The sequence below is a fragment of the Dendrobates tinctorius genome, unplaced genomic scaffold (genome assembly GCF_039654945.1).
Source record: "Dendrobates tinctorius isolate UK_male_01 unplaced genomic scaffold, ASM3965494v1 ptg000015l, whole genome shotgun sequence".
Classification (NCBI taxonomy): domain Eukaryota; kingdom Metazoa; phylum Chordata; class Amphibia; order Anura; family Dendrobatidae; genus Dendrobates; species Dendrobates tinctorius.
Window position 1 is genome coordinate 32,906,368 of NW_027361683.1, and position 12,734 is coordinate 32,919,101.

The 12,734-nt window shown below is 41.3% G+C and overlaps 1 protein-coding gene across 1 annotated transcript in view; it reads left to right on the plus strand.

The window, feature by feature from the left end:
* LAPTM5 (lysosomal protein transmembrane 5) overlaps positions 1-12,734 on the plus strand; it is a 170,292-nt gene that overhangs the window by 58,035 nt on the left and 99,523 nt on the right. Inside the window, exon 4 of the mRNA XM_073563328.1 lies at positions 8,358-8,486. Within this exon, the coding sequence (XP_073419429.1) occupies positions 8,358-8,486 (129 nt within the window). The remainder of the gene's footprint in view (positions 1-8,357; positions 8,487-12,734) is intronic.

Consider the following 12,734-nt stretch of genomic DNA (forward strand, 5'->3'; position numbering starts at 1 on the left):
TTAGATTTCAGAAAGGCAGATTTTAAGGGATTCAGAAAGAGAATTGGAGGGATCCAATGGATGGATATCCTTAAAGACAAAAATGTCCAGGAAGGATGGGAAATCTTGAAAAATGAAATTCTCAAAGCACAGTTGTTAACAATTCCGAAAAGAGGGAAGAGTAGGAAGCATTTAAGGAAACCAGGATGGATGAACACAGAACTTAAGCACATGCTAAAAAGGAAGAAAAAAATGTTTATAAAATGGAAAGAGGGAGGCATATCTAAAGAAGAATATAATGCTGTCTGCAGAAGCTGCAGGGCACAAATCAGATTACTAAAGCTGAAAATGAATTGAGGCTTGCAAGAGATGTCAAAAGAAATAATAAAGGATTTTGGGGATATGTCAAAAGTAAAAGAAAAGTCAAAGATGCTATAGGATTTTTACAGGATGAAAATGATGAAATGGTAAGACAGGATGTTGAGAAGGCCGAACTTTTAAATTCCTATTTTGCATCTGTTTTCTCTCAGAAAGGAAATGTAACATCAACTGTTCTTCACTGTCCTATTAAGGGAATAGAAGAATCCAGGATATCTATAAACAGAAAGATAGTGAGGAAACACTTAGCTAACCTAAATTAATTCAAGTCTCCAGGTCCAGATGAATTACACCCCAGAGTACTGAAGGAGATAGCAGAAGAAATTTTTGAACCCCTCTCCATAATCTTTGAAAATTCTTGGAGAACAGGAGAAGTGCCAGAAGACTGGAGAAGAGCAAATGTTGTTCCTATCTTCAGAAAGGGGAAGAAGGTGGACCCAGGCAACTATAGGCCGGTGAGTCTGACTTCTATACCAGGAAAGATCTTTGAACAAATTATTAAACAACATGTATGTCAGTACCTGGATAAGAATGAAGTGATTATACAGAGTCAGCATGGGTTTGTAACTAATAAGTCATGTCAGACTAACTTAATTTCCTTCTATGACGGAATCACTGATTGGGTGGATCAAGGAAATGCTGTAGATATAGTATATCTTGACTTCAGCAAAGCATTTGACAAAGTCTCTCATACAATCCTTATTGCAAAAATGACTAAGTATGGAATGGACAAGGCAACTGTTAGGTGGATTCATAACTGGCTTAGTGATCGGACCCAAAGAGTGGTCGTAAATGGCTGCACATCCAGTTGGAGGAATGTCTCAAGTGGGGTACCACAGGGATCTTAGCTGGGCCCTGTATTGTTCAACATCTTTATCAACGATTTAGATGAAGGAATTGAGGGTAAACTGATTAAATTTGCTGATGACACAAAGCTAGGAGGGATAGCTAATACTAGAGAAGAGAGAGAGGATTCAAAAAGATATAAATAAACTGGAGAAGTGGGCAGCAACTAACAGAATGGTTTTTAACAGGGAGAAATGCAAATTACTACATCTGGGCATTAAAAATGAAAAAAGCATATACAGAATGGGAGGAATAGGGCTACGTGACAGCACATGTGAAAAAGACTTGGGTATACTAATAGATCACAGACTGAATATGAGTCAACAGTGTGATGCAGCAGCAAAAAAGGCAAATGCAATTCTAGGATGTATTAACAGAAGCATACAGTCTAGATCACGTGAAGTCATTATTTCCCTCTACTCCTCTTTGGTCAGACCTCTTCTGGAATATTGTGTCCAGTTTTGGGCACCACATTTTGAAAAAGACATCAACAAACTGGAGCAAGTTCAGAAAAAAGCGACCAGAATGGTGACCGGTCTGCAAACCCTGTCTTATGAGGAAAGGTTGCAGGATTTGGGAATGTTTAGTTTGCAAAAGAGAAGACTGAGAGGAGACTTAATAGCTGTCTACAAATATCTAAAGGGCTGTCACATTGTAGAAGGATCAACTTTATTCTCATTTGCACAAGGAAAGACTAGAAGCAATGGGATGAAACTGAATGGGAGGAGACACAGATTAGATATTAGAAAAAACTTTTTGACAGTTAGAGTGATCAATGAGTGGAACAGGCTGCCACGAGAAGTGGTGAGTTCTCCTTCAATGGAAGTCTTCGAACAGAGGCTGGACGGACATCTGACTGGGATGATTTAGCGAATCCTGCTTTGAGCAGGGGGTTGGACCAGATGGCCCAGGAGGTCCCTTCCAACTCTATGTTTCTATGATTCTTAGAATGGAAGTAGGCTCGGTCACATCAAGAGAATCCGCAAAGAAACTCCTAGAAAGGGCGTCCGCCTTAACATTCTTAGTGCCGGGAAGAAAGGAGAACACAAAAATAAAACGCGTGAAATTCAAGGCCCACCTAGCCTGTCTTGGATTCAAGCGCTTGGCTGATTCAAGATAAATCAAATTCTTGTGGTCAGTGAGGACCACAACTTGATGTCTAGCTCCCTCCAACCATTGTCTCCACTCTTCAAATGCCCACTTCATGGCCAACAATTCCCAATTCCCCACGTCATAGTTACGTTCAGATGGGGAGAATTTTCGAGAAAAGAAGGCACAGGGATTCATCTTAGAGGTTACTAGATCTCTTTGGGACAAAATGGCTCCTGCACCAATCTCAGAAGCATCTATTTCCACCTGAAATGGGAGTGAAACATCAGGTTGCCATAGAACCGGAGCAGAAGTGAATCTCCGCTTAAGCTCCTGAAATGCCGAGACTGCCTCTGGAGACCAATTCAATACATCAGCGCCCTTTTTGGTCAAATCTGTCAGTGGTTTAACAATACAAGAAAAAATACTTATAAATTTAAGGTAGAAGTTAGCAAAACCCAAAAACTTCTGGAGAGCCTTCAGAGAAGTGGGCTTAACCCAATCATAAATGGCCTGTACCTTTGCCGGGTCCATTTCAATAGCAGACGGGGACTAAATGAATCCCAAAAACGAAATCCTCTGTACACCAAAGAGACATTTTGATCCCTTAACATACAGAGTATTTTCCCTCAAAATCCAGAACACAGTCCAGACATGTTCCACATGAGAATCCCAATCACTGGAAAAGATCAAAATATCATCCAGATAAATGATCAAAAACTTATCCACAAAGTCCCGGAAAATATCGTTCATAAAAGATTGGAAGACGGAAGGGGCATTAGTGAGCGCAAAAGGCATCACCAGGTACCCAAAATGTCCCTCTGGAGTATTAAACACCGTCTTCCATTCATCCCCATGCTTGATGTGAATAAGATTATACGCCCAACTGAGGTCAAGTTTGTTAAACCAACAAGCACTTTTAACTCTGGAAAATAAATCAGAAATCAGGGGTAACGGGTACTGATATTTAACAGTGATTTTGTTAAGGGAACGGTAGTCAATACATGGCCTTAATGAGCCATCTTTCTTGGCCACAAAAAAACAGCACCTAAAGGTGAAGAGGATGGTCTGATATGACCCCTCTCCAATGACTCCTTGATATAAGATCGCATAGCATCTTGTTCAGGTACCAATAAATTGAAAAGCTGACCCTTGGGAAATTTACAACCGGCATTAACTCAATTGCACAGTCATAACTCCTATGAGGAGGCAAAGATGCAGACTTACTCTCACTAAATACAACAGAAAAATCAGCCAAATAGTCAGGAACATCATGAGACTGGGGAGAGGTGGAGAAAACAGGAGTGTCACTAAGAACACATTGACAACCCCATCTCACCACAGACACAGATTTCCAATCCAAGACAGGATTATGGGTTTGCAACCAAGGAAAACCCAGTACAATAATATCATGCAAATTGTGCAACACCAAAAATTTACAATTCTCTTGGTGGTCTGGGGCGACCCGCATTATCACCTGGGTCCAAAACTAGGGTTTATTCTCTGCCAAAGGAGTAGCATCAATACCCCTTAAAGGGATAGGAGTCCGCAGGGGTACCATGGGAAAACCACAACGTTTGGCAAAGTCAAAATCCATCAGATTCAAAGCTGCATCTGAATCAACAAAAGCCTTAGCGGAAAATGTAGACAAGGAGCTGATCAAGGTAACCGCCAAAAGGAACTTAGGCTGTACACTGCCCACCGCAAATTCATGAGCAAAACGCTTTTCTCATTTAGGGCAGACTGAAATAGTATGAGAGACAACCCCACAAAAAAAAACACAACTTATTACGCCTTCTAAACTCTTGACGTTGCACCCTAGACAAAACCCTATCACATTGCATGGGTTCAGAAGTTCGTTCGAAAGGCGGTACCGCCTCTCATGTAGCTTTACGTTCACATAAACGTCGATCAATTTGAATGGCCAATGACATTGAGTCGTCAAGACCAGAGGGGACAGGAAATCCCACCATAACATCTTTTACGGTTTCTGCCAGACCCTTCCGAAAGAGAGCTGCTAGGGCATCATCATTCCATTTAGTAAGGACCGCCCACTTTCGGAATTTTTTACAATATAACTCTGCAGAATCCTGACGCCAATCCTAATGCCAATAAGCTTTTCTCAACTTGATCAATAGTATTAGGTTCATCATACAACAACCCCAGGGCTTGAAAAAGCGCATCCACATTAGCCAGAATAGAATCTTCAGGTGTCAAAGAAAAAGCCCAATCCTGGGGATCGCCATGCAGCAGGGAGATAACAATTTTAACCTACTGCACAGAGCTCCCCGATGAGTTAGGTTTCAAAGCAAAAAACAGTTTACAATTATTCTTAAAATTCAAAAATTTAGACCGATCCCCAGAAAACACATCAGGAGTAGGGATCTTTGGCTCTACAGCAGATGATTGAGCAAGATGGGCAGAAATTCCCCACACTTCAGCAGTAAACTGCTCAACATGATTGGACAATTGCTGAGTCTCCATTAGAGAAAAAATCCTCCTACGGCCCCAGAGAAAAAGAGGAAAAAATATATTAAAAAATTTCAGACACTTTTTTTTTTTTTTTTTTTTACAATTCTTTCTTTCTTTAGAGTACCCTAGAGTCTACATTATGGCTGGAGATTCTGTTGTGAACAGGTCACCAAGGAGGATGGCAGGAATAGGCTAGGCCACCAGGAAACCAGAAAGGTTGGTCAATTAGTGAATTGCAGACCCCTAATCCTAACAACACAAATAACAGTAGCCGTGGAGCGTACCTGCGATGCCCTTGACACCTCGACACAGCCGGAGAACTAATTAGGCCTAAAGCAAGAAAGGTGAAATCTGAACTGCCCCGGAGTAGAACCCCAAAAGAAATAGATAGCCCCCAAACATATATTGTCGGTGAGACCAGATGAGGGACAAGCACAGGCAGAAAATAGACTGAGCAAATGATGGGGCCCAAACTGTCTAGATGTGATAGGAAAGGAAAGACACTGTCTGCAATTACGCAAAAATCCTAAAAAATCCAACATATCTGATGTACAAAAAACACTGAGGTCTCATGACCTCTCTCCCACTATATCAGCATTCTGGTGTAAACTGGCAGCAAAGCAAAAGAGACTAATATATCAGGGGACTGATCACACTGACACAAGCTGTAACTTATGGAGCGGGGTCCAGCACAGCCCCAGCAGGGAGCATGCTGAACCCGCACAGAAAAGCAAAAAGAGGCAAAACCAGATCAGATGCAAAGGATTAGCAAATAGACAACTTAACTGAAAAATGCAGGTTCAGGCAGGAGACAGCAGACCTCAATTTGCACAGGAAGAACTAATCACCAGCAACAATTGAGGGAAGCCTGCTCACTTAAATACTCCCAATCAGTAACCCCAGATTTCCAATCATCATCATCAGGTGGCAGACCTCTGTCAATCCGGCCAGCTCCACTACCCACAGTAACCACCAGAGGGAGCCCTGACTCATAAGTAAGAGAATTCACAACAGGTGTCTGTCTGATTTCTGTTAAAGCTAGTTCAGATGCTTGATCCGGTTGCAGATTTTATGAAAAGGTTATGATCTCAGAGGTTCAATTGCATTTTCAGTTTTGCAGGCTTCTGAGATGTAATCTCCCAGCATTCTGTGTTGGGTCAATGACAACTTTTTAAGTATCGGTAATATAAATATACATATACTTGTCAGGAAGGTTGGAAGTTTTCACTGCTCCTCTTATGTAATGTATTTCTTATATTTAAATGATGCATATGCATACTGAGACCAATTTATTCCAACCTATATAAAATATAGAAAATATTGCAATGCATACTGAGACCAATTTATTCCAACCTATATAAAATATAAAAAATATTGCAATGCATACTGAGACCAATTTATTCCAACCTGTATAAAATATAGAAAATATTACAACTTAGGTGATTTCACTAATAGGGCTTTCTAAATGAATAAATGTAATATCAAGGCTGAAATTTGTTGTCTGGTTTTAGTCATTTTACATTTTCATTCCTTGCTTAGTTCTATAAGGAACACTTTTTGTTTTTGCCATGTGTGTGATGTGAATGAGTTCCAAATGTACATTGTACCACAGTTCACAAATGTCTTTTTTTCATCCAAATCCAATGAATTATAACTGCAAATCATAGAGTGAAACCTATTTAGGTTAAACTGCATTAATAACTCATTTATTTTCCAGACTATATATTATACAATATATTTATGTATACTGTATATCTATATATATATTTTTTAAAATGGCACTGTATATATTGTAATATAGATAGATAGATAGATGGATAGATAGATAGATAGAGTGTATATATTTATTTATATACACATAGTATACACTGAAAGAGTTTTAGGTTGGTGTAGAAAAAATGCTATAAAGTGAGAGGCGTATCTAGGGGCGGACAGCTGGGGCATGTGTCCGAGGCACAGTCAGCAGGGGGGGCACAGTCAGGCCACCTAATGCGGTGGTCCACAGTGTCTCCCCCAGCAGCTGCATTCTGCTGCCCCCCGGACTGGGAGTCGGCTGTTCTCTGTGTTGACTGTCAAATTGACAGCCGACACACAGAAGATGCAGCACGCCGGCTCCCAGTTATCAATTGTACTCGCATCTTACAGATGCGAGTACAATTGAAGCTATGATGGCAGGGACTAGAATGGAGGTGATTTTTTGAGGTGATGATGTCAACGGAAAGGGCGGGGCCTCCTTCTGTCCAGTGAGGCCCTCATAGCAGGAAACTGCATTTTGCTTAGGCTGCTGGAACAGAGAAGCAGGGAATGACAGGCTGCACACCATGGAGCTGTGTGAGGATAGGACTGAGGGGCTGCACCATGGACCCTTGTACAAATGGGTATGAGGACCCAGGACTCAGAGTGAGTATTTTGAGGATGGATTTTGGAAAGGGGTTGATGTTACTTGAGTGGGCATGCAAAGGGAAGATTATGACAAGCGGATATGTGGGGAATGGGGGGATGAAGAGGGGATATGTTGCGAATGGGGGGATGATGACGGGCTGTGTGGGGAATGGTGGAATGATGAGGGGCTGTGTGGGGAAAGGGGGGTGATGACAGGCTGTGTGGGGAATGGGGGGATGATGAAGGGCTGTGTGGGGAATGGTGGAATGATGAGGGGCTGTGTGGGGAAAGGGGGGTGATGACAGGCTGTGTGGGGAATGGGGGGATGATGAAGGGCTGTGTGGGGAATGGGGGATTGATGACGGACTGTGTGGGGAATGGGGAATAATGAGAGACTGTGTGGAGAATAAATTGTGAAATTTTCAAAATGTTTCTTTCTATTTTTCCATAATTTGCATATCAATAACGTGTATTGATTCCCTGATTTCACATATACATGATTTTTCCTTCTTGGTTTTGGAATTTCGATGGTATACAAATATATTAAAAATTGCTTAAAGGGGTTGTCCCATGAATGAAGTACAAATAATAGTTCTTAGAATGATAATAAGCTAAGGAGAAAGCATAAGTCTCTTATGATAAGTGAGCATATACATGAAACAACAGGGACTTGCAACAGTTGTTTTCTGAGTTAACACATTTCCCTGTCTGTTTTATCTTAAAAGCGAGTGTTTCTGACCTGTCCCCAGTCCTGTGAGCTCATCATAAATTATGTCAGTGATATAAAAGCTCAGTCTCTGGAGCTCCAATATCACTGACTTGATTTACTGTATGATGAGCTAAAAGGGATGAAGACGTGGCAGAAACACTCACTTCTGTGATACAACCGGCATGAAAATGGGTTACCTCAGACAAGTAAATGTGTTACCTTAGAAAGCAGCAGCTGTGAGCCTCTGATTATTTCAGCACAGGAACATTTTTAACAAATCCAATTGTAGAACTTGTTATTATTCTAAGATCTATTGATTAAAATGAACTTTCATCATGAAACACCCCATTTAAGAATTTTATAAATTTGAATTCTTTATCTTTAGGTATAAAGATTACAAAATATTACAATAGTAAATAGTAGTGAAATAATAAAACACACGTGGCTACATCATTGTAATGTTTTGTTCAATTTATAATTTAGGTCTTCTTTTATATTCTAGAATCGAGGAACTCTTGTTATGCCATTTTTGGCTTTACAGTCAATGGATTTCCTACTGAGTTTTCTAATGTTCTTTACCAATTATAGTAATATACCCTTTAGCCAAGAAACTTTCATACAAAACAATATGGTGAGTTAACAAAGCTATTAAGATATTATATACCTCTTGAAAGGGAATCTGTCAGTAGGATAAACCCCTCCTAAGCCATCTAAGTGGGCATGTAGGTCATAGGTAGCTGTATAAAATGATATCTTGATATCTGCAATGAGAAATTTTATTCCAGCGAAATCTACATTTTTCTTTGTATGTAAATGAGTTGTGTAAATCTATGGGCCAGACATAGAGCTGCAAGAAAATCTGCTAGAGCTTGTTTAAAGTGAAAGAAAGCGTCACCAGTGCCAAACATGTAACTAAGTCCCCCTTCATGAGTCCGCTTAAAAAAACGTTCATGTGAGACGATATGTTTTTACTAGCCGTGTGTTTTTTTACTGTACATGTATTAACCAGATAAATAAATGAAAAAAATGACGTGGGATCCCCTCAGTGTTCCTATATATTCGTCCCTTCCCAGCCTGAAAATACCTTCCCACAGGCACCCCATAGGTGGAGCATCACATGCTATACTCCAATTTTTACAATTCTGACCACTGTCCCTTTATGAGGTAATAACTCTGAAACGCTTCCATAGATCCCGTTGATTCTGACATTGTTTTCTTGTGACATATTGTACTTCATGATAGTGGTAACATTTCATTCAAATAACTTGCGTTTATTTGTGAAAAAAATTGAAATTTGACGAAATTTTTGAAAATTTCGCAATTTTCCAACTTTGAATTTTTATGCCCTTAAATCACAGAGATACGGCACACAAAAAAACTTAATAAGTAACATTTTCCACATGTTTACTTTACATCAGCACAATTTTGGAACAAAAATTTTTTTTGTTAGGAAGTTATAAGGGTTAAAAGTTGATCATTTTTGCCACACCATTTAATTTTTACGGACCACATCACATATGAAGCCACTTTGAGGGGGAAATATGATAGAAAATACTCAAAAGTTACACCATTCTAAAAACTGAACCCCTTAAGGTGCTCAAAACCACATTCAAGAAGTTTATTAACCCTTCAGGTGCTTCACAGGAATTTTTTGAATATTTAAAAAAATGAACATTTAACTTTTTTCACAAAAAAAATACTTCAGGTTAAATTTTTTTTATTTTACCAAGGGTAACAGGAGAAATTGGACTGCAAAAGTTATTGTGCAATTTGTCCATACGCTGATACCTGATATGTGGGGGGAAACCACTGTTTCGGCGCATGGCAGAGCTCAGAAGGGAAGGAGCGCCGTTTGACTCTTTCAATGCAAAATTGGCTGGAATTCAGATCGGACGCTATGTCACGTTTGGAGAGCCCCTGATGTACCTAAACAGTGGAAACCCCCCACAATTGACCCCATTTTGGAAACTAGACCCCCCATGGAACTTATCTAGATATGTGGTGAGAACTTTGAACCCACATGGGCTTCACAGAAGTTTATAACGTACAGCCGTACAATTAAAAAAATCATATTTTTTCCAAAAAAATGATCTTTTCACCCTCAATTCTTATTTTCCAAGGGTAACAGGACCCTAAAAGTTATTGTGCAATTTGTCATGAGTACGCTGATACCCCATATGTGGGTGTAGACGACTATTTGGGCGCATGGCAGAGCTCGGAAGGGAAGCAGCGCCATTTGACGTTTTTGGCTGGAATTGAGATCGGACACCATGTCGCGTTTGGAAAGCCCCTGATGTACCAAAACAGTGGAAACCCCCCACAAATGACACCATTTTGGAAACTAGACCCCCCAAGGAACTTATTTTGATGTGTGGCGAGCACTTTGAACCCCCCAGTGCTTCACAGAAGTTTATAATGTTTGGGCGTGAAAATAAAAAAATCGTATTTTTTCCACAAACATGATCTTTTAATCCCCAATTTTTTTATTTTCCCAAGGGCACCAGGAGAAATTGGACCCCAAAAGTTGTCCAATTTGTTCTGAGTACGCTGATACCCCATATGTGGGAGAATACTACTGTGTGGGCACACGTCAGGACTTGGAAGGGAAGTAGTGATGTTTTGGAATGCAGACTTTGATGGAATGGTCTGCGGGTGTCATGTTGCTTTTGGAGAGCCCCTAATGTACCTAAACAGTGGAAACCCCCCACAAGTGACCCCATTTTTGAAACTAGACCCCCTAAGGAACTTATCTAGATGTGTGGTGAGCACTTTGAACCCCCAAGGGCTTCACAGAAGTTTATAATGCCCGGGCATGAAAATAAAAAAATCGCATTTTTTCCACAAACATGATCATTTAGTCCCCAATTTTTTTATCTTTCCAAGGCTACCAGGAGAAATTGGACCCCAAAAGTTGTTGTCCAATTTGTCCTGAGTACGCTGATACCTCATATGTGGGAGAAAACTACTGTATGGGGACACGTCGGGGCTCGGAAGGGAAGTAGTGACATTTTGGAATGCAGACTTTGATGGAATGGTCTGCGGGTGTCATGTGCGTTTGGAGAACCTCTGATGTGCCTAAACTATTGAAACTTCCCACAAGTGACCCCATTTTGGAAAATAGACCCCCCACGGAACTTATCTAGATGTGTGGTGAGCACTTTGAACCCCCAAGTGCTTCACAAAAGTTTATAACGCCCGGGCGTGAAAATAAAAAAATCATATTTTTTTCGACAAAAATTATATTTTTGACCCCAATTTTTTATATTCCTAAGGGTAACAGGAGAAATTGGACCCCAAAAGTTGTTTTGGAATTTGTCCTGAGTAGGCTGATACCCCATATGTGGGGGTAAAACACTGTTTGGGCGCATGGCAGAGCTTGGAAGGGAAGGAGCACCATTTGACTTTTTCAACGCAGAATTGGCTGGAATTGAGATCAGACGCCATGTTGTGTTTGGAGAGCACCTGATGTGCCCAAACAGTGGAAACCCCGCAATTCTAACTCCAACATAACCCCAACACACCCCTAACCCTAATCTCAGCCCTAACTCTAGCCCTAGCCCTAACCCTAGCCCTAACCCTAGCATTATTATTATTATTTATTGTTATAGCGCCATTTATTCCATGGCGCTTTACATGTAAGGAGGGGGATACATAATAAAAACAAGTACAATAATCTTAAACAATACAAGTCATAACTGGTACAGGAGGAGAGAGGACCCTGCCCACGAGGGCTCACAATCTAAAAGGGATGGGTGATGATACAGTAGGCGAGGGTAGAGCTGGTCATGCAGCGGTTTGGTCGATCGGTGGTTACTGCAGGTTATAGACTTGTCGGAAGAGGTGGGTCTTCAGGCTCTTTTTGAAGGTTTCGATGGTAGGTGAGAGTCTGATATGTTGTGGTAGAGAGTTTCAGAGTAGGGGTGATGCGCGAGAGAAATCTTGTATGCGATTGTGGGAAGAGAAGATAAGAGGGGAGTAGAGAAGGAGATCTTGTGAGGATTGGAGGTTGCGTGCGGGAAAGTACCTGGAGACGAGGTCACAGATGTATGGAGGAGACAGGTTGTGGATGGCTTTGTATGTCATGGTTAGGGTTTTGTAATGGAGTCTCTGGGCAATAGGGAGCCAGTGAAGGGATTTACAGAGGGGAGAAGCTGGGGAATAGCGGGGGGACAGGTGGATTAGTCGGGCAGCAGAGTTTAGAATAGATTCGAGGGGTGCGAGAGTGTTTGAGGGGAGGCCACAGAGCAGGAGGTTGCAGTAGTCAAGGCGAGAGATTATGAGGGTATGGACTAGGGTTTTTGCAGATTCTTGGGTGAGGAATGAACGGATTCGTGAAATATTTTTGAGTTGAAGTCGGCAGGAAGTGGAAAGGGCTTGGATATGTGGTTTGAAGGAGAGATCAGCATCAAGGATTACTCCGAGGCAGCGAGCTTGTGGGACTGGGGAGAGTGGGCAGTCATTTACTGTAATTGATAAGGTTCGTAGGGGGGGGTCACGTGAGATGGGGGAAAGATGATGAATTCTGTTTTGTCCATGTTGAGTTTCAGAAATCTAGCGGAGAAGAAGGATGAAATAGTGGACAGACATTGAGGGATTCTGGTTAGTAGGGAGGTGATATCTGGTCCAGAGATGTAGATCTGTGTGTCATCAGCGTAGAGATGATACTGAAAGCCATGAGATTCTATGAGCTGTCCCAGGCCAAAGGTGTAAATAGAGAACAGCAGGGGCCCAAGGACTGAACCTTGTGGGACTCCGACAGATAGGGGGCGAGGTGAGGAGGTGGTGTGTGAGTGGGAGACGCTGAATGTCCAGTCTGTTAGGTATGATGAGATCCAGGATAGGGCCAAGTCTGTGATGCCGAGGGATGAGAGAGTCTGTA